General features: G+C 35.4%; 1 protein-coding gene across 4 annotated transcripts in view; it reads right to left on the bottom strand.

Annotated features, from left to right (window-relative positions):
- Nucleotides 1-18,969, bottom strand: part of LOC131149273 (two-component response regulator-like APRR3) — a 49,011-nt gene extending 30,042 nt beyond the window's left edge. For 2 of the 4 annotated variants that reach the window (XM_058099580.1, XM_058099582.1), the window contains exons 1-6: nt 18,819-18,969; nt 18,245-18,397; nt 17,770-18,117; nt 13,715-13,876; nt 13,504-13,637; nt 6,288-6,437 (exon numbers count right to left, since the gene is read on the bottom strand). In XM_058099580.1, coding sequence (XP_057955563.1) covers nt 6,288-6,437; nt 13,504-13,637; nt 13,715-13,876; nt 17,770-18,106 — 783 coding nt within the window. In that variant the 5' untranslated portion in view covers nt 18,107-18,117; nt 18,245-18,397; nt 18,819-18,969. Of the gene's footprint in view, nt 1-6,287; nt 6,438-13,503; nt 13,638-13,714; nt 13,877-17,769; nt 18,398-18,818 lie in introns of all 4 variants that reach the window. The other 2 variants (XM_058099581.1, XM_058099583.1) reach the window with 2 other exon arrangements.
- Between the last annotated feature and the right edge of the window lie 3,117 nt (nt 18,970-22,086).

Below are 22,086 nucleotides of genomic sequence, written 5' to 3'. Positions count from 1 at the left end.
TTGCCCACATTTGTCTTCTATTTTTCAAATTATATTAACTGGATGTCATTATTTGCTTAATGAGCATAATCCATTGCTTGTTTATCCTCCACATGCAACCAATCTGCAAATATCGGGGAATGTCAGAAGCTTGAAACTTTTTGGCTCACAGCATAACAACTAGCTTGTTTGGCAACAGAGATCTGGGCCATAAAGAGAAGTATTAACTGGGCAGTCCAAGGTCGAACCAAAAAAAAAAACAAAAAAATAAAAATAGAAACTAAAAACCGGAAACTAGCAACCTGTTTGGTTAACATTTCTAGAACTAAAACAAATTAAAAACTTCATTAAACAAATGCTCATTTTTGTCCTTGAATCAAATAACAAATAAAAAACTATGGTTAACACCCGTAGACAGATGGACAGATGAAGAGATTCAACGGGCTATTAGAAGAGTATTTGTGCCATTTTGTTGCTGCCAATTGGCAACTACTTGCTGTGGCTCAATTTTGTTTCAACACCCAAAAGAGCTCAACAACCAACAAGAGTCCTTTCAAGCTTGTTACAGACTAGCAACTGCTATTACCTCACACAGTGGATGAGCCAAACAAAGGAAAGAGTCCAAGAGCATACATTTTCACCAAAGAATGGAGGCAAAATGCAGAGATTGCACAAGACTAACTAGAGAAAGATTCCAAGTGAATAAAGAAGTGGGCAGATTAGGGGAGAAGGCCATAGCACTTCAACATGGGTGACTTGGTGCTTGTTAAGCTCCATCCTAAATAGATCAAACATTACGGGGTCGAGATAGGAGACAACTTCGCCAATATGAAGGACTAGTCCCCATCTTGACCAAAGTCAAGAAGGCCTTTCACAAGGTTGATCCTCCGGCTTGGATGAAGTGCATCTTGTGTTTCGAGTCAGCTGCCTCAAGCCATTCAACGCCGACACTAAAGATCCAAGCAAAAGTTAGTTGACCGGAGCGCCAATGAAGACAACACAACCTGAAAAAAGAGAAGTTAAAGTGATCCTTGCAAATAGAGAGTTCATATTATCAAGGAAGAAGCAGCATGAGTTCTTAGTGAGGGAGGACTTTGGAGACGAAGAAATCTGCTGAATTTTAGAGGAAGACATGCAACCGTTTGGGGACAAAGTTGAAGAGTACCTAGCATCAAAGTCTACACGGACTTTGACCACATAAGTGGGGGAGAATGTCACTAGCCAAGCTTGTTTAGGACATTATTCTTGCCTGTTGCTGCTTGCCAGATGTGCATGGGATGGGTTATCATCATGTGAATACTAGTATAATTTTATGCTCCGCGTAGGTGCAAGGCTTAGTGTAAAAAAGGAGTATGACCCCTCAGACATTTTGATGCTTCCTAGTGTCAAAGCTAAAATAGCATATAAAGGTCTAGGGAGGGTGAACGTTCATCAGCCTTGTAAAACTCACGAGCATTGTTAAATGTGTTTAACCCACTTGCCTCCCTCGCTAAACACACGTCACTTACAGAGGTATTTGTTAATGAATTATGTTGCTTCAATGTTTACCACTTGCTTGCAATTTGCTTTCATGAACGTTTATTGCTTCCGCTTACATTTTATTCAACTGTTGTGAATGTGTTCTACTATTAGTAAATTGTGGTAATCTTTGGCTAACTTGTTAAACAATAGTGCTTTAACTACTGCTGCACAGCCCTTCACAAGGTGTGAAATACTTGGCCATGACATAAGGGAAGTGTTGGAGGACGAGGATGGAGTTTGGAAAGTGATTGTGGCAAAGGTAATGCATAAGGACTAGGAGTTCGTAGCGGCAATTCTCACATTTGCATACATTGTGGCAAGAAAAACCATACTATTGTTGTTGGATCTCCATGGGAAATTGTCCTAGGCCAATAAGTCTCTGGTTGAGAGTGCTTCAAGTGCACCTAGCCACTACACTGGGGAGTTAAGCACATCATTTGCCATGTCCTCAAAAAGGGATATAACAATCTTGTCTATGTGATTCAAAAACTCCGAACTTAGTCTTCTACATTTAATGCTACTGTAGCCCATATATGTACAGCCAGCTTCTTGGCTCTTCATCCTCTTCACCTGGGTTATTGATTATGGTGTCTCCTCCCATATGACAGGTAGCCCTAATTTATTTCAATCCTTGAAACCCACTACTTTACACTCAAGATTACTTTTTCTATGGTTCAATTACATCGGTTTCTCGTTGTGGCAATATTCTTTTGTTTCCTTCTATGCCTCTTTTGTACATGTTTTATGTGCCTCAAATTCCCTTTAACATGTTATCATTTAGTCAATTAACTAGATCTTATAAATGTTTAGTGACCTTCTTTCCTTCTTATGGTGTTAGCAAGATCCCCAAACAACGAAAAGGATTGATGGAAGCAATGTTTTAAAAGGCTTAATTGAGGCTTGCCTTGAGGATCGCCTCAAGGCAAGGCATGCCTAAAACGCCTTAAGGCTTAAATCTAAAATACCAAACCCCAAAAAGGCTAACACATTATACACTGAGGCTAATGCATTTGCACAAAGGCACGCCTTTTCCGCCTTTTTACTTAAGGCTGATGCATTTTGGGTGTGTGATTCTCAAAAGTAAGATTTGGCTAGAAACTATTAACTCCGTGTTTATATAAAAGGAATGTCATAATATGAGTTGATTTCTAAAACTCTTAACCCTCAACCTTTCCAAAACAATTTAGTTGTATCTTAGATCTTGAAAAATAATTTGAACTTTGTAATGTCACAGCTATCTTTTGTCATGATTTACGTAATGAATTTAAGTTAGCAATTTTTTGAATGGTCAACAAGTAGTTTGCAAATTATATTTGATTTTTTTTGTTTACATTTTATTTGTGATTTTCTTAATTTTTTATTTGTTTTTAAAATATGTAATTTATTCACATATTTTTATCTTTAAAAAAAAATCTCAAAAGGCATACACCTCAATGCCTTAAAGCTTACGCCTCGCCTCTTAAAGGTTAGAGCACCTCGCCTTACGTCTTCACCTTTTAAAACATTGGTTAAAATAATAAAATTAGAACATAATATAAATTAAAAAAATGACATAATAAAAGTAAATTTATTATAATCATTTTACTTAATTATTATATTTCAAAATTCAGTTTACAATAACAATTTTATTGTAAGACGACATCTGAAAATAATAAAAATATTTTGTAAATGGCTCTTATTATTATTTTTTTTATAAAATTTATGGATATTTAATTATAGTTTAAATTCATATGATAATTTTATTTTTATATTAATTTAAAAAATATGTATAAAATGAATGATTTAGTCTAAAAAAGTGAATTCTGGATATTAAAATATCCTAGCAACAAGTTTCCAAAACAATTGAGAACCATAAAATCCGATTTTCAATTTTTCCACAAACAATTGAAAGCTAACAACAAAAACAGAAATTTGTCTACTCAAACAAACATGTTTTCATGAACTGTGTCTTCACCGTAGAGAAACAAAAGCAGAAAACAAGAAATAGAAATGATACCAAATAGACCCTAAGCTTTTAGGTCCTGCAGTGATCAGTCAAATGCAAAAGTGATCAAACAGCAAGCACCTACACTGCTATAGAAAGAAAAACTCACCATCCTACTTTTGAGGATGTTTTCACCATTTTAGGTTTGTTTTCATAAAATACCCAAGTACCCAGTTTCAAGAGTCCGGTGACTACATGAGTGCTGCACAAGGTAGCTAACAGTAACCTAATCGCAAAATCTTTCATTAACTTTTAGAAATACCTTTTTGACACAAAATGGAATTGGAACGAAATCTTGTTCACCATTCTTTTTTGTTTTTTGGTTTCTAAGTAAAACTCTACCAAAAAAAAAAGCATCAGAAAGCTGAAGAAAAAAAGGTAGCAGAAATCATTACAGTTTTTTATCCATCGATTATCTTTCATGTGTGCAACACACCAGTTACTTTTTTCATATAAACAAAAAATTATATGAGAGAGAGAGAACAGTACAAGAAGAGGAAGATACACCCTCCTTACTCATAAAAAAATTGCAAAAATAAAGAGAAAGTACAACAAAGCTTTCCAATCATGCTGGAAGGCACTTAAAGATCACGATTCCTACCTCAAGAAACCTATTAGGAGGCTGAGGGAACATTCCGCAGCAGCGTAATTTAAAACACAACTTATAGAAGCAGTAAAAAAAAAGGACGTCCCTAGGCCATAAGGCACCCGCTTTGCGAGGGTAGGGGCAGGGTTGTCACAGTATACACAGCATTACCTCCTGCTTAATCTAGAGAGGCTGTTTCCTTGGACTTGAACCCATGATTAAACTGTCACAAAGGAGCAACCTTACTGTTGACCCAATGCCTGCCCTCAGATTATAGCAGGTGTGTTCAATAATAATAATAATAATAGACCGGAGTGTGATAAGAGGTTGAATATTAAAAGTTAAAAGACCTTTTTTATTTAAAAAAAGAAAAGAAAAGAAAGTGTTTTAGAATGAGAAAAGGAAGTAACAAACGAATGGGGACAGGGAATCCAACCCCAATAAATAAAAAATAAAATAAAAAAATTTAGGCATGTGCAATGCAATGCATCTTGTTGCAGGTGCATCATGTGCACCCACAAAATCTAGTATCATGGATGAAAATTCAGGCATTCCAAGACTCCTACAACTGTCCCCATGGGGACCAAGATTGATGGAGGAACCAACGCCAGAATCATACAACTGTCTTCTCTTCTTCTGGACTATCTGTAGACACTTCAGTAACATAAAACAATTTATCACATTAGTTTTGTTGTGGATACCTTAGATGCGGCTTGTTATTGGTCAATCTGTCCTGGGATGTTTCGTACAGTGCATGAAAAAACAAATTCGCATCCCTGGCTGGGCAGTTTGGCATCTGTAAGATACAAGGGGCCAAGGGCCCCCAGTCACCAGAAGGATTTGTATAAAGGTGATGGTGTTCTCATATTTCAGACCATGGTTACCTCTAAAACCCTTGGGAGCATGAGTTAGGGTAGACTGGTGATGCACTTGAACCAATGGTTCCAGACTGAGAGAAGTAAGGTCAGAGATGTGTGTAATCCTGCAGTCTATGTCTTTCGCTTTCCTTTATTTTGACACCTTTATTGCTAGATCCCATGATTTGCACTCCCAATGAATTTGTTTTCATATATTCTAGTCTAGCAAGCAAACGAATGAAAAAACAAAACAAAAAAAAAAAAAAGGAGGAAGAGAGAATATACAAAGCCTAGGACCAGAAATCCATGCATCAAAGAAAACAAAATACAACCTGACATTAATAAAGTTTCCCATAAATGTAACCCCGAGTAGACAAGGCTCCCACGGTATTGTGGTATGCAGTCTTACCTCCAAACTTGGAGAGATGTTTGGGTTCAACATCCTTACCACTGGGTCAAGTTCCAACAGTATAAAATATGAAATTAATTTCTTCTAAATATATGTAAACCACTTAGGATTAATTCATTACATGCTAATAAGTTCAACAATTAATCCTTGAACTGTCACAATAGTAGAGTAACATCAACTAATTTTGAAACTAAGTATCCATAATAATTAACTTAACATGTTTAGCTTAGTATACTTCTACAGTACATGAACTCTTGAGTGTATACACTGCCCAACACAAAAAGTACATAAAAAAATAAATAAAGTTATGACAAACACCCTTATGAACCATAAAAAGTACACTAACATTCAATGGTTATCCCATACATGCACACACAAGAACAATATATGCAAGAACTACAAATTATTCATCATCATGACTCGCTGCATCAAGGCCTACCTTTTACAAGACTGTCCATGTCCCTATGTGTGTGCCTTTCATAACTGAATCCAATGACCATATTTGCAGATACTAGCCATTAGTTATTATCAACATATCATCATTCACAATGAAAATTTAAATTTAGCATAGGCAACAAAAAAAACCAGAAGATCAATGAAACCATAGAAGATATACAAAAAAGCAACTTGCTCGCTTCATACAAGTGAAACTAAATACTAACAATCTGTTTTAACACATCAAAAATTAGAAGAATAGGAATAATAGAAAAATTAATGCATCCAAAGTAAGCAAGAATTCAGCTGTCATCCAGTAGCAATAAATTAAAAATAAGTACATATTCCAAACTGACAGCGACCAATTGACAGGTTAATTGTTCATAAGAGTATATATAAAGCGAATAAAAGATTTCAAGCCATGATTAGATTTCTGCCAAAAAAAAAGGCAGATAAATCTAATTCATAGGAACACACACAAGATTTTGAAATTCCCCACTAGAGAACTTATAATACCTGATTACCACTCCCATTGTCACTTCCATCCCCAAAATTCAAGCCAATGCTCTCATCATTGCTGCTGGTGTCATTGCCAGACTTTTCAATGCTTTTTGATTTTATAGATTTTTGAGTTTCTGTACCACTGTCACTCCCACTACCACTTGACTGAAAAGAAGGATGAGAAACATAAAATGTCATTGCAATCAATAATGAGATAATGAAATATAAAATGCATTGTAGGAATATAAAATTTTACAAACAGAATTTGGCACTGTACGACATTATTCTCTTGAAAAAATATAGAACTATTTCATTTATAAAAGCACAAATAGCTGAAACTTTTTACCCAATTTTCAGTCACATTATCAAATATCCCCTTAAAAGAACTACTCGTCATTAAAACACCAACCCACATGACTTGTAAAATTAATGGATAATAGGCATTAAAGAATCAAAGGAACCTTCAAACAGAGTCTAGACCAGGATAATACTCCTATGCTTATTATTAATGATACCATTCCGTATTCTCCATCTTATTGGTATTGACCAGCTGTACAAATTGTGTGACATAATGCCTATTTTTTTAAGCTTAACTAGAACATTTAGAATGATAATAGGTCTTATTGTTGCACACATATTGTTGCAAATGTGCTTTGCTTGAGTTGTAATTTCTTTGGAAGTTCAAAGTTGGAAAAATAAAATAAAATAAAACAGGGAAATATTGATTTAGCATGTAACACAAGTGCTCCAAGCTATCTATGTCGCTTTATCATAATGTACACTTATGAAGCAATAAATATTCCTTTACTTTGGCCTCACTGTGGTGCACTGGTTTAAGATTTTTCAGATGAATTAGTTTCCATGAGTTACAAAGAGATTAGAGGAACCTATTGGCATGTTGATCTTATCTTTTTTGGAATTTATTAGTTTTTTTCTGGATTGTTCCAGGCCTTTTTCAGGAGATGTCTCATTATTCCTCATGTAAATTCTCTTCCTATTAATGAAATCTTCTTTTGCTATTAGGAAAAAATATTCCTTTACTTTTTCCTCTCATAAACATTGTTGCATTTGTCAAAGGAGAACTGATCAACCTGATAAAGGCTGAAAATGCCAGAGATTGACCAGAATGTACAGCACTGCCTACACAGTGGGTGAATGCACTGCTAGCTTCATGTTTCCATTTTTTTTTTTTTTTTTTTGTCTTTCTCTGTGCATTTTTTATTCCACAACAGCGTTCAAGCTTTTGGACACCCTATTTCTCACCCTTGATCAATTTTAGGGCTATTTTGGACCCTTCAATGGACTCCCTGGCCTCCAAGATAAAACCCTAACCCTGGGGCTGTTGTTTGTTTATAAATATGATTCTAAGTTGCCCTGTCTTGGGGAAGAAGTTCAAATAGGGGAGTTCTAGAGCAAGGGTACGACAAGACGCATAAGAGGCAGAGCTCTAAGAAGAAGGCTACATTATTTAGAGTTCTAAATCTCACCATTTTCCCATCTTGCTAAGAGGTATAACAAGAGGCAAAGCCTAGCTAAGGGGGATTAGGTTTTAATTCTTGCACATGGGTAAGAGCATTATGAGGAGTTGAGTTTGTTTTCGGCAATGGTAGATGAATGGTTGGAATGGATATCTTCATGTTTTTCTCATTTTTGTTAATCAATCAATAACCCAAAGCATGTCGAGCATTATTGTATAAATTTCAAGCTATGAAAAACAAAAGCCAATAAAAATAGATGAATCTAAAATAAAATTTCTTTAACAAATCATAAACATAATCCATTCACTCATAAAAAAAAATTAAAAAAAAAGTTATTTGATCAACGACATATTGTCCCAAAAGCTTATACTATCCCAAAATTAAATGTCATTAACCAAAAATATAAATAAATAAATAAATAAGGCAAAGTCCACCATCATATCTGTCCAAAAAAGGCTGTCATACTAGCTAAAGGGAGGTCCTTTACTGCTACAATATTTTGTTAGCTACATATATATAGTAGCATGTTTGGGAGCTTGTTCAAGTCAGTGATCTTCCTTCATAGAAACCACTGTGGTTCAGGTAGGCAAGTAGGACTATTATTCTTAGTGCAATCCCACCATCACAATGCCCTTTTTCTTTGGGTGATTTATGGTTTATACTTTTGAGAAAATTGATTGTTTTACATATGTTGGTTGAATGATGAGATCATGAATATTTAGATTGTGTGTGTGATTTTGATGTGTTTGATGGATGTGAAAACTTCCTTTACATAGAGGCCTAGGAATTACTTTGGTTCTGTATCAAAAATAGGGTTAATTAGGCAACTGGTTTTTCATTCCAAGTGCAAAGCCATGGACAAATCACCTTTGTGTGTCTTAAATCAATGCTTTAACCTCTTTTCTATTTTAATTGTCATGAATTACCATGGTTTGCCCAAATTAAGCCTTCAGCCTTCTGCATAGGCTTAAGAATTTAATTGTGGTTCTAAAGTTTTTTTTTTTTTTTTTTTATCCTCCCCATGATTGCTCAACTTAGGACTTCCGCATACACAAGCAACAAATAATGGTCCAATAATGAAAAAAGAAGCCAAGAAAATAACTCTATCCCAAAGCACAGGTAAGGGACTTGTCTTGTCATGAAAAATCCTTGCATTCCTTTCTATCCGCACAGTCCAAAACAGATAAAAAATGCACATCTCCGAAGAACTATTCCTTTATTACTCCTCCTAAAGCCCATGTATCACACCAACAAAAAAGACTCAACAGTCCGCGGAATCACCAAATTTTCCTCAAACCGAAAACAAGTTAACCCAAAGCTGCTTAGCCACTTGACAATGAAGAAACAAGTGGTCGCCATTTTCATTTGCCTCGAGACACATCATACAAATATTAGGACTAATAGTCTGGAAAGGCTTCTCACCTACAACAAATCATTGATATTAAGCCTATTAAGAGCCACGGTCCACATAAAAACCCTGATTTTAAAGGAATCTTAGCCTTCCAGATAAAATGGTTAAGGGCTCAGAGTTTTCAACAACTAAGATTGAAAGGATTTTTTGGAGAAAGAACCAGAGGAATCCGCAAACCAAATCCTCAAGTCACTTCCCATTCAAGTTATCAAGGTTCCAACACTCTAAACAAAAATGGTTTAATCATCAACCTTGAGATTTATAAAAAAAAAAATTCCAATGCAAAGAAACACCCACCCCCTCCCACCCCGCCCCCCCCAAAAAAAAAAATCAAAAGAATAGAAAGCATTAAGCGGTGAATTTTGCATGGGAAATAGTCTAAAAAGGCAAGGGACCAAAAACTCCAATAGAACCTCCCCAATCCAAACATCCTCTTATAAAATAAGACTCATTCCCAACAGAAAATGGGTAAGAGGGTAAAAGAAGTGAACAACCCTAGAAATAAAATTCCAAGGGCTTGCGTGAGAAATATTGCCACTCCCTTTAGCATCCCATCCATTCTGACGCAATCCATACTTGCTTTAATGTTTATCGAAATCTCGATCCAAATCATGCGATTATACAATCCTACAATTCAAACTTGCCTAATCGATCCAGATCTCAAGTAGAATTTTAATAAAGTGGGATCCCAATAGGATCCTATCTGGATCCTTAGGATCTTAGGATCGGGCTACCGATCCTACTAATGCAATGGAATATGGATTTTTCCTATTTAGGATTTCAAATAAAAAGGCCCAATATAATTTTTTATTGGCTCAAACACTTTACTTTTGCAATAGACACAACTTTTGGTCTAGTTGGCTTTAATGCATCAAAATTAGGGCAAAATAATGACCATGTTCTAGGACTTGATCGATCCAAGTCAAGAGAGCAATTGAGCATCTCTTGAAAGCTCTCTTCCTTCAAAATTGAAAGCTCTCTGAGAGCTAATAGTTCTTGATAGACAGATTCTAGGTTGTCTATTGCTAGGCTTGTGCTGTTCCTTCTTCCAGCAACAGTAGAGGCCAGCTGAGAGCTTTGAGATCAGCAGAGAGCTTCAACAAACAGGGAGTTGCAGAGTCAGGCTGAGAGCTTAAAGCTGCAGGCTTCAAGCAGCTACGCATTATCTTTGTAGTTTCTTTCTTACCATCTTCCTTTTCTTTTTCTCTTCATATCGACAAGCCAGAGATCTATCTTTTTTCCCAAAGCAGATTGCAACTAACAAAAAGTACTTCCTTCAACTAAAAACACTTTTCTTTTTCTTCTTTTCTTCCTCTTATTCCTTTTCCCTTCTTTTCCTTCTTCTTCTTCTTAAGGTTTGATGACAAAACCACAGAAACTAGAAATTTACATCAATTCATTATATTAGATTAGCAATTTCTTCTTCCTTCTCTTCATTCTTTTTGCTTTTTCTTTTTAATAGTGATTATTGTATAAATAAGCTAACAACAGTCTGCTCTTGGCAGAGCACTTTGCAGTTCAGGCTATTCAGATTTTTTTAAGGGTCAAAATTATTGAAGGAAAAACCTGCTAGGTGCTAGCTAGCAAGCTAGCAACATTCTTAAAAAAAATTTTAATTTCTTAAACTTACTACCAAGTTTTTAGCATTTTTTTATTGGGAGTTGTCATAAATTGCCAAATATAGAAATTTTAATTTATTTTACATTGTAAGTAGAATCTTACAATCCATGATCCAGTCCAATCCTGCAGACCCTCCCAATGATTCTATGTAGGATCCCGATTCTAAAAACCTTGCTTTTAACAACCATATGCCATAAGGAACCAACCTCCAAGAAGAACCTCTGCAACCACTTTCCAACAAGTGATGGTCCATTCTAGGTTCCTATCAATGCCATCATTGCACCACAATTGTCACCATTCCATACATAACACTATGCTACTACTACCAATGCGATATACTCCATTACTACCACCACCACCATAACCATCTTTATTACCACCACCGCTGCACCACCAGCACCACCATCTCTGCCACCATGAACGCCTTTCTAATTTTAACTTTTTAAATAAATTAATTAAAGATAAGGAAGAGTTAACTTAGATGGGAGCATGAGTGGATGTGGGTCAACACACTCAACCCATTAAATAATTGGGATAAATATTTTAACCCATATATTTATATGTTAAGGGCTTGGGCGGGTAAATGGATAGGTGGTAATTCTGCCAGTGCCTAACCACAAGCACTGGTTTGGTGGGATGCTGATGGAGCCATATTAACTTGGAGTTAAATCAAATTTTGAGTTCAACAACAGTTCAAACATTTCTGTTCACATATCGCATTAAATATTGTGAGGGCTTAGCTAGCAAGAGTCCCACTTAATTGTCTTTCTATTGGCTTTATCTAAAACTTAATGATGCATTACCATAACATCGCCAGTGCAGGACACACCGGCAAACACAAAAAGTAAAATCCTAAATTCAATTTTCAAATCCTCAAAATTCCAAGACTGCCTTTTCCAAGCATTTACAACCACATAAACAGAAAAATCCTACAATTTATTTTCCAAAATTAAAGCAAGTAATCTTTCCTAAATAAATTGCTGAAAATAATGTACATTAAAAATTAAAATCTGACGACTAGGGCTTCAGGGCTAGGCCCTTTCTCCACAAGCAACTACTCTCGTCTCTCGCCATCCATTGCTACGATTTGATCCCCTATCAAACTTTCTCCATCCTAGGAACAATTTATAGAACTAACTGATGCTAGGTTGGATGGCTCTAAACCAGATTTAAAGCATCTCTCTCTCTCTCTCTCTCTCTCTCTCTCTTCCAAAAATAAATTGCTGAAAATAAAAATAAGTTGAAAATTCAAATATCATCCCTTAAATGATGATTAGGACTTGCGGCTAGGCCCTTCCCCACAAACAACAACTCTCGCCATCAGTTGCTACAATTTAATTTCCTTGAAGGCCTTCTTGCAATTTTCTGGTTTTTTTCTTTTGATCTTTGGAGGACATCTTGTTCTCATTCGACTGCACTCATTTGAGTAGCAGGTAATACATTTTCCTTGTACCCCACTGGTGTTAGGTTGAATGGCTCTAAACCAGATTTGAAGCATTCAATGTTCTAGCCCAAATTTCATCTCTTGCTCTCTCTCTCTTTCACACACACACACACACATTTTTATTCATGTTTCTATAACCCAAAAAAAGAGCATGTCAACACACGAATTCTCCACTTGGAGGGAATTCCTCTTTCAGAGGAAGTTGGTCTGGGAAAAGAGCAGCAGGACGGGATACAGCCTGTTCCTGTGGAGACCTTGGATAGGAAGGATCTAGCAGCTCAACAGATAAAGGACAATATGGGGTTATGGCCATTGTCATAAATTTCCACAAAATTGTCAAAATTTCTGTCGAAATTTCCAATTTCCGTCACCCTCGAAATCTAAATGGCAGTCAATTTCCTTCTTGCATAATTTCCGTCAAAATCTCAACGAATCATCCAAATTTATCAAAATCGCGAAATTTTAGCGAAACTTGTCGAAAATTTAACTACACAATGAAATTTCCTCGGAATTCAAATGAAGGATTCAGAAGTGAAGTGAAATTTCTCTCTTAATTTATTTTATATGTTTTATCGAAACAAAAGATTATTACAAGTGCTTTTGAAATTATATAAAATAAATAAATTTACAGCAATATTTTTTATTTTACCATTCATGTCTAAATTATCATTATTCGTATAATAAATAATATTTAAATGATTTATGAATTTCATTTGTATTAACTGAATATGTTTATTGTACATCATCCTACAAATATCTTTGACACACATACTATATTACAACTTTTCCACCTCGTACACAATATAGATGCATTTAATTTGTAATATAATAGTCCTAAAACTTATATTGTTTGTTAACCATTTCTAAAGTTTCACAAAAAATTCCATGTTTTACTACTGATTTCCGTTATTTTTTTAAATCGAAATCGAAGTTTCTATACTTTTGGAGCTTCGAAATTTGAGTCAAAATCAAAATTTAAGACCTTGGTTATGGCTGTCTAGTCATGAAGGAAATGAAGTTCATTTGAAGCCAGGAAGGAGAAGAAAGCCACTGGGAATTAGCTAATCTGCAGTGTTCTGTGAATTATGCTGGCAGCGGATTAAAGAGGGGGCTTCTTTAAATTAGGTCATGATAGTTTTTTTCTCTTTGCTACATTTTTTCTAATTTTAGTTTTTCATCCTCCCTTAATTTGTATCTCTTTTGTTTCTTCCTTAACAAATTTAATTTATCAAAAAAATAGTAAATCTAATATCTGAATGGAGAGTTATCACAACTCACACTGTGGCATCTCCTCCAAACATGCTGCCAAAGGTTTTTAAGCTCATTCTTCCGTATAGGCTTTAGTAGAAAGTCAACTGCACCTCTTGACAGACATTTAAAGACTAAACCAATTGAGTCATGAGATGACATCACTGCACAAAAATCTTGTCAGAAGAAGTAATAAAATACATAGTAAGATGCCACTGGCCCAGAGCTAACGAGTACTCACTAATCACAGGAACATTTTTGCGAGTTTTGTGGCTCATAATCTTGCATAGAAGAGCAACTCCTGATACACAAGGCATGACTACCTCAGTTAAGACTAGATCTATATGATTGGTTAGATCTTCCAATATCTTCCAGGCTTGCAATCCATTAGTTGCTTCAATAACTGCCACAACCCAATGAAACCAGAAAATCATCAAATAAAAGAAAAGAAAAATGATTTTTGCATGATCTGGTTTTAGTCACGGAAACATATGCCTAAAATGATATCTTTATGGCCCAAAATATTACCAAGCAGCTCAAATGTCAAATCTAAGCAAAAAATGTTCAGGAACATCAATAACTATTGGGCAAATAACATGGTAGAAAAATAACACACCAAAAGACATTAAACTTCTGTGGCAATATTAAAAAAACTGCCCAACTGATTGTTTTTAATCTATTGTTGTCGCAAAGGATTAATTTTTAAGAAATTCAAAAAGTTAAAATTTTAATAATGGTGATTTAAACAAAAAAGGACTCATAACCATTCTGGATAAGATTTCTATCCTATATACATGTCTGAAGCATGGTTAAACTCAGTTAAAAAACCAGAACAATCTGATTAGCTGAAATCAGTAAAGAACATATCAATTTAGAACATGAATATACTTGAACATAATAATGATCTACAGAACGATATTAGATCGCATGTTATGCTAGTAATTATGATGATTTCATATGCAAAGTCTGCATAATGTGGACAAACAGGATTAACTTGCCCAGATTTGTCAAGCCAAACAAAACCAAGTCTCAAAATCGAACAGCCTACATTATCTAAACCTGGATTTCAGACACTTAAATTTTGCTTAAAACAACTTTAGTTCGAGTTGGGACAAGATTGATCAGGTTCATTGAACAAAAAAATTGTTACCCTTAGGTTTTTATGAGGCCTTCCCACCATAGTTATTGTCCCAGCTTCTAAAACAAATTTCCATGAAGTGGATTTTCCACTAGCAAATTACAGTTTTCCGATAACATTGAGAAAGGTGTTTTGGAGCAAGTGGATGCCTCTAACGAAGCAAAAAATAGATTGGATAGTGAAAATATATGATTCAGTAGCCAAAGACTTCATACGAAGAGAGTGACAAAAGGACCTTCACTCTGAAGGCTTAAACGGATTTTCTCTTCTAGCCAAACTTGGTTGTGTAGATACCTTATCCCCCCCCGGGGCCCCGGGGGGGCCCTTGGGTGCAAATTCACTTTTTTTCAGGGTGCAAAGTTGTCATAATTGAAGTACTAAATTCTCTGGAGCTTGGCCATTTCCAAATCCATGGTCAAACAGAAATGGGTCATGGCAGCTTTGGTTGAGGATGAGATTTGGGCTTGGAAAGGGACCTGCTCCAACAAGACCAAAAGAAAGACTCTTTCCCTTATACCCCTTGCTACATTTTGTCTATGATCTCTAGTTGGCATAGTGGGATGCCTGGGAGGACCTGTCTGTTATTCTCGACTTCCTCGATGTTCTTCTTTGACTAGTGTATCTTTTCTTATTTGTTGTTCTCGCTGCACTTGGTCGGCATGCCCTTGATGCCCTGCTTTTTCTATTAATAAAATTTCTTTTCTGATCAAAAAAAAATAATTGAAGTACTAAATTACAAAGTGGCATTTCCATAATTTGTGGGGAGACCAAGGGCTTTCTTAAGGCCCAAAATGGGGCATTTAATGGCCCAACTCGGCCATGTCTCCCCAAATCCTCAAAATAACAAGGGAGAGAAGGAAAAGACCACAAAAAAGCCAACCTGCAGGACCAGCCAATTGAGTAGCACCTGTGAGCAACAAAGGCAGCAACCATAGGAGCTAAAGGCGCCAACTCAGGTGGCTCCTTTGGCTTGACTTACCCTCCCATCTCCCAATGCTAATTCAATTTGCTGCTGATTTTCTTCTGTGATAGAACCTTTGGGAGCTCAATTAGGAGACCAAGAACAGCAAAAGAGAGAAAAGGGAAACTCAGGAAACTCTGCCCCTGTGAGATTATAGCAGAGTGTACTCAGAAGATAGAAGAAAGACTCAACACTGGAGATTGATTGTGAAAGAATTTCCAAGGAGGAACTGACAGGAATTCAAAGCTTGTTTTGCACATATATACTCGAAGCACAGTAACCTCTTCTCCTTAGTTTGTTGATTATTGCATAAAGTGGGCTTGTGTTATAGTTAGAATTTTCTTAAGCAAATGAGAATGGCATAGCATATAAGCATGTATTTGTCTAGTACAGTAGTTACTTTTCATACTATATGATGTTGAAGGCCTTTCTCATGTGCATGCAGTTAACCCTAGTTTGATCTTCTCATTTGCAAGAGGATGAACTCATTTGGAAATGATTTTATTCCCAATTACAAACTGGGATATGTAGGCAACCTAAGGCTTAAACCCCACACAAATCCACGATCAAAATAGACCCTAGGGTGTCTACCTAACTTGATAGCTTTTATTTTTTATATTATTGATTTGTCTATTCCCCCATGACTAGCTTAACATGGACCTTTCATGCAAGTCCAAGGGTCAAATGACTCAAATCATAGTCTAAATTATAAGATTCTCGTTTGCTTGTTTGGATGATGGATGGAGAGTTGCTTTTATACCTATTGAATTGATGTTCTATACCTCAAATTGTGCATTTACCTTAAAGATCCTCTCCATTTCCAACTCGCCAAAAAGATGACTGAAAGGGCAAATTGAGGTGTTTAATGGGTCTGCTACAAGGACCATAACCTTCTGAATTTGTAACCAAATTCCTGAACCATAGTCTTCCTTAGGATGCCTCTCAAAATTATTGAGTCAATTTATAGTTTTTTTCTTATTTTTCCTTAAAATAACATAAGCTGACTCCTCATTCAATGAATGGCTTCCCAATGTTCAAGGATAAATATCTGCGGCAGTAACCTCACAAGTTGTTATCACTTAGATGTATAACTGATCCACAAAAGGGATTCCTATTACCTAAATAGAGGCAATGATCCCCACATTAGTGTAAGTATGTTCCTACTATCCAAGGTCATTCGGAGTTAGAGGTGATGGCCAAAGGCTGATGACCAGAAGCTCCTCTCTCTTAGAATGGATGATTTAATGATGGAGGCTTGTCTGTGCCCAAAAATCACTTGGAAAGGAATCTAAAAATCATTTTCAGCCCAAAATTCACATTCTCCAAAAATCTCCTCTTTCGAAAAATAAAAAGATAGATCTAGGCAACCTTCTTCTCTATCCTACCTCGCCTGCCATGCAGAATGGGATCATTTCAGATTCTTCCTATTGGTAATTCTACTTTCTGATATAGTCGTTAGTTCCACAGCTCTAGGAGAGAATTCCATAATTCAATTAAAGATCAAGTCAAGGAGGAATGCCGCTTTACAAATATATAAACCCCATTAAACAGATGATAGGACAGGAATAGATGGTCTAAGGAGACCAATGACGAAGGATTTGAAAGTTCAATATAGCTAAGTATTTACTTAGTGAGCCACAGCATGCTGGGGGCATTGCTGGCTTGTCGAAGGGGATCATACTTCTCTTCCTACCACTGCACTAACAGGGTTAGGCCTTTTCTTCTAAAGCTTTTGAATCAAATAAAAGCACTGATTTTAGGGAAGAGTGACCCTAGGGGCAGGGTCCACAGGCTAGGGATTGCCCAAAATGAAAATTGTGTTTTTGAATGAGGAACAAGAAGAATTTTTTAGGATCCTTCCTTATCTAGATTCCCTTCCAAGTGAAAAGTATGTAAGTTGAGAAAGCTTTATATTGACAAGGTAATCTTTGAGAGCACAATTCAAGAAATCAGCAACAGTAACGCTTAATTTGTACCAGCATTACTAATTCAAAATCAACACCAAAAACAAAGTGCACGCAATAAAATAGAAAGCAATTTGCATACATGACAATTAAGGCACATCAAGACAGATGCAGAGACCAATATGGCAATGGTGTAATCTAGCATTTTTTTTCCAGTGCCAGGATGACCCCATAATTTAGGCGATTGGTCCAATTTATGGCATGTTCTATTTCCCAGAAAACATGTTACCAACCTTCATAACTGCAATTGCGAAGGAGTGCAGCAACAATGTGGCACGTAGAAACATCATTTTCTACCAGCAGAACTTTGAGGGATCTTACATGCAGAAACCTCTCCCAACATACCACAGATCCTTGAGGCTGTTGCTGTGGGATTCGAAGAACAGCCCGCTCCGGGACCGCCCCTTCATTACCATCATTTACATCTTTGGCAAGTTTACTAGTCCTCTGCTTATCTTCTTTGGACAAATCTTGTCCTGCACCTGCGACTTCATCCCCAACATTATTAACCTCTTGCTCACAGTGATTTTGTTCAGCCAACTCTTTTTTCCCATCTCCATCAACATTCATCGAAACACTCCCTGTCAGCCAGATTCAGGGGAAAGAAAAAGAATTTGATGATAAGAAGGGTCCAAGGTCAAAGCTAAGCATAAAATCTCTTTGCACCGCAAAAGAAATAATACATAGCTTCTTCAGCAAGAGCCAAACCTCTTCAAACGCCAATAAAATCACTACACAAGCAGTCACACAGACAGAAGAAACACAGCCAGATTCATGCAGGTCATGCCAAACCACAACAGGCCATCTTAATCTGCAGAAAAATGTCACTGAGCTCCACAAACTACTCTTTCCCTGTAAAACCTGCACACATTATCGGCATAAACTCCACACCCACAACCCTAATATATTAACCAAAACAGAGAGATATTCCGAGACAAAAAGAATTAAAAGAGACAAAGCTCATTTCAAATATCTCAATCAAATCAAATCAAATGCGCATAACCAACGAATGACATAACCATTTCCCTACTACTGAAATTGAAAATCACAGAGAATCCTGTCAATCATAGTTAGAACAAAAAAATCAAAATACATCATCCGAATATCCCGCATAATAATCGATTTTACGGGGAAAAATTACAACTATATTGAACGAACTCCACTTCAAAGCATCATTAAGAAAACAACGCCCCCATTATCAAAGCTCGAGCAACCTGGCGAAGAACAAAAAAAGATGCAACAAAAAGAAAAACAAAAGAAAAAGAGAGAAAGAAAATCAAACCAGAAGAATCTGAAGAAAAAGAATGCTCCGTGGGACGATTCTCGTGTAAACTAGGGTATGAAATTGTCTAAGAATCCCACCTATTTCTTGCGATGTGTTGCATATGTGAGCTTGACTCGTTTGAAGAAGAAAATGATGAGACTTGAGGTCGAAGGAAAAAGCTTGGAAATCTTGAACTTTTCAGGGGTAGTTTCGGAAGAGTGCCTGGACTGCTGACGTGGCCACAAGGAGTCCAGGAGGGCTCCATATTGCCACGTGGATACATGTGGGGCGATGGTTGTCTGAGCTGGACAAAATCTAAAACCGTTGGCTGAAGGGACTCGGGAAGTATCTCGAGTGATCCTCGCGCCTCATCCGGGTGACTTGGCGAGCCAGATGTCGTTAGCTGATCGGTTTAAAAAATTTAAAAAGGCCGCACGATTGCGTTATTTTTTTTTAATGCTACGGCGACATTACTCGTGTCTTCATGTGATTGGCACAAATATCAAAAAATCTAAGGACAAGTGGCGACACGCCGCATACAGTGCAGCGGGGAACACGCTTCCCAGGCGACCGCATAACTAGGACCGTAGGATTGTTGACCAAGATTATGATATTTGCCAAATCAAAAATATTTTCATGTGAAATAACATTATCTTTGAAAGTAAATATTTGAAAAAATTTTAATATATTTTTTTATCAAAATCTAACACAAATTCAAAGCTTTTTATTGTTAATAGGTTGCAAAAAAAGTTTTATTGAGTTTGTGAAATAACATTATCCTATGAGTTTGGTATTGATATATAAAAATAAAGATAAAAAAAATTTATTCTTAATTATCGATTTAAATGAAATAATTGAGATAATGTTAATTCTTTTAACTTTTATCTATACTATTAGTTAAATAAACTCAAAATTGTTTTCAATCATTTTTATTATTCAATCATTTTTCAAAAAACCTTCAAGTTGCATTTACGAGCATAAATTTCGAATCGGAAATTTAGATTTTGCTCGATTTGGACAAATTTAAATATAATTTTATATTACCTTTTATCAAAATCCAAATCTAAGAGCTCCTCAAACATGGGGTTAATACCGTTCAAACTAAATATGTTTTCAAATAATAATCAACATATTGAAATATGTATAATTGTGTAAAATTATATTTTATGAATTTATCTTCCCACCCAAAAACAAACAAACTTTGTTACTTTCAAGCACAATAGTTTTTAAAAATATCTCAAAAAATTAGAAATAATTTTAAATTTGGATTCCTAAAATACTTTGGTGTTCATGTTGTGTGCACATGACTAGTACCTCAACGAGGATGACAATTAGACCTAGCAAAGTAGATTGGGTCGGATAATCTATGGCAAATTAAGCAAATTATTGGATGAGAATATTACAATATATATCCGACTAATTTAAATTGTGAATTTATGGTGGTTTGGATCGAATAATTCGTCAATCTCATCCCTGTTATAATTTTGTTTAACCATCCAATAAACAATTTATTTTGCAACACAACAATTAAAGTTATTTTTAAAATTATAATTTGGTAATATATTAAACATTTAATAACTAATCATAAAGTTATAATTTTTTTTATTTTTCAGAGCATGAATTTAGAGACTTTTGTTTTTATTATAAGAAAACTAAGTATTTGAGTTTGAGTTTGGATGTGGGCATATGGTAGACCTAGAGATGCATACACTAGTGCAATAATTGAGAGTGTGGGACTAGGTCTTGGCCAATAGAGTTTATACTAATTGATTTGATGTCTAATAAGCATGAATATATGGGATTATTAGTTGTTAGTAGATAAGCGGATATCCATCGGAAAAAATTCTAAATCTGTCAACTTACTCATTTAGAGGTAAATAAAAAAGTTCAAATCATATTCGACTCATTTAATGTACAAATCCGATATGAGTCAATTTAAGCAGGTCAGATTCAGTTCGGATTAACAAATTTTTATCCATTTTGTCAGATCTAACGACGATGACAATAATAACAAGCCTTAAGTATCACTGTGTATGATTCGTTATTTGAATCATATCTCGTGATTCATGTGATTAAGGGGATTTTCTTCCACTAACTTAGAAAGCTATTAATTCCTTCTCATTATCTAATTCCAAATTATTTTATGTCTATCCTCCTTCGTATTCTCTTCTAATACCATTTATAATAATGAGCACATTCTTACTCACTAGTGCAATACTTCGTTCACGTTTCAAATGTCTAAATCATCTAAGTCATCCCTCTCTTGTCTTATCCTCGACAAAGGTTTTGTCTAACTTATTACAAATATATATTTATTTTTTAATTTATATTAATATTATATCACTCATCCACCTTAACATGCACATTTTGACCACTTCTAAATGTGTTATTTCTTACTTGTCCAACATTCATAAAGTATGGCTAGCATTATGGTCATCTTATAGAATTTTCCTTTTATTTTTAATGGTATTCTATGGTCACAAAGTAAACCCGATGTACTCCATTTTACCCAACATGTTTTTAACTCCATATACTACATTCTCTTCAATTTCTCCTGCTTGCACAAAAGATTTAAGATATCCAAATCTATCACTATTGTTAATTTCTTGATTAAGTTTAATATTGTCTTCAATATTCCCCTCAATATGGTTGAAATTATATTCACATATTCTATCTTATTCTACATATTATAAATCCTCTAGACTCTGAAGTTGTTCTCCAACGTTGTAACTTAGCTTCTATCCCCTCTTATTCTTTTTCAATAAAAACAATATATTTTTTCGAAAACATACATCATCAGAATTTGTATTGAATTTATTAAGTTCATTGATCACTAAAAGCAAAGACATAAAGGCTTAAAATAGAACTTTAGTGTATGCCTATTATGATTGGAAAATCTGTACTCTTCTCTTATAATCCTAACTCTAGTTATTACCGTATCATACATATCTTTAATAATATCAGTATATCAACTCCATCCTCCTTTCTTAAGACACGTGCGTACAACTTCTCTAGATACTCTATTATAAGTTTTCTCTAAATTAATAAAAACCAAATACAAGTTCCCCTTTATTTTCTTTTAACTTTTCTATTAATCTTCTTAATAGGTAAGTAGCTTCTGTTGACCCTTCAATGGTCTTTCTCGACTAAACCTTCTCTGGTTGTGGTGTTGAGATACAATGGCAGTAAGCTTGGAATTGTCCAAACTACACCAAAAATCTTGAAGAAATTTATGGAGAGGGAGTGAATCAAGCAGAGATGGTAGGGATCTTAACGATAGATCTAA

This window comes from Malania oleifera, chromosome 2, assembly GCF_029873635.1.
Source record: "Malania oleifera isolate guangnan ecotype guangnan chromosome 2, ASM2987363v1, whole genome shotgun sequence".
Lineage (NCBI taxonomy): Eukaryota > Viridiplantae > Streptophyta > Magnoliopsida > Santalales > Ximeniaceae > Malania > Malania oleifera.
This window is presented reverse-complemented; position numbering and strand designations above follow the sequence as displayed.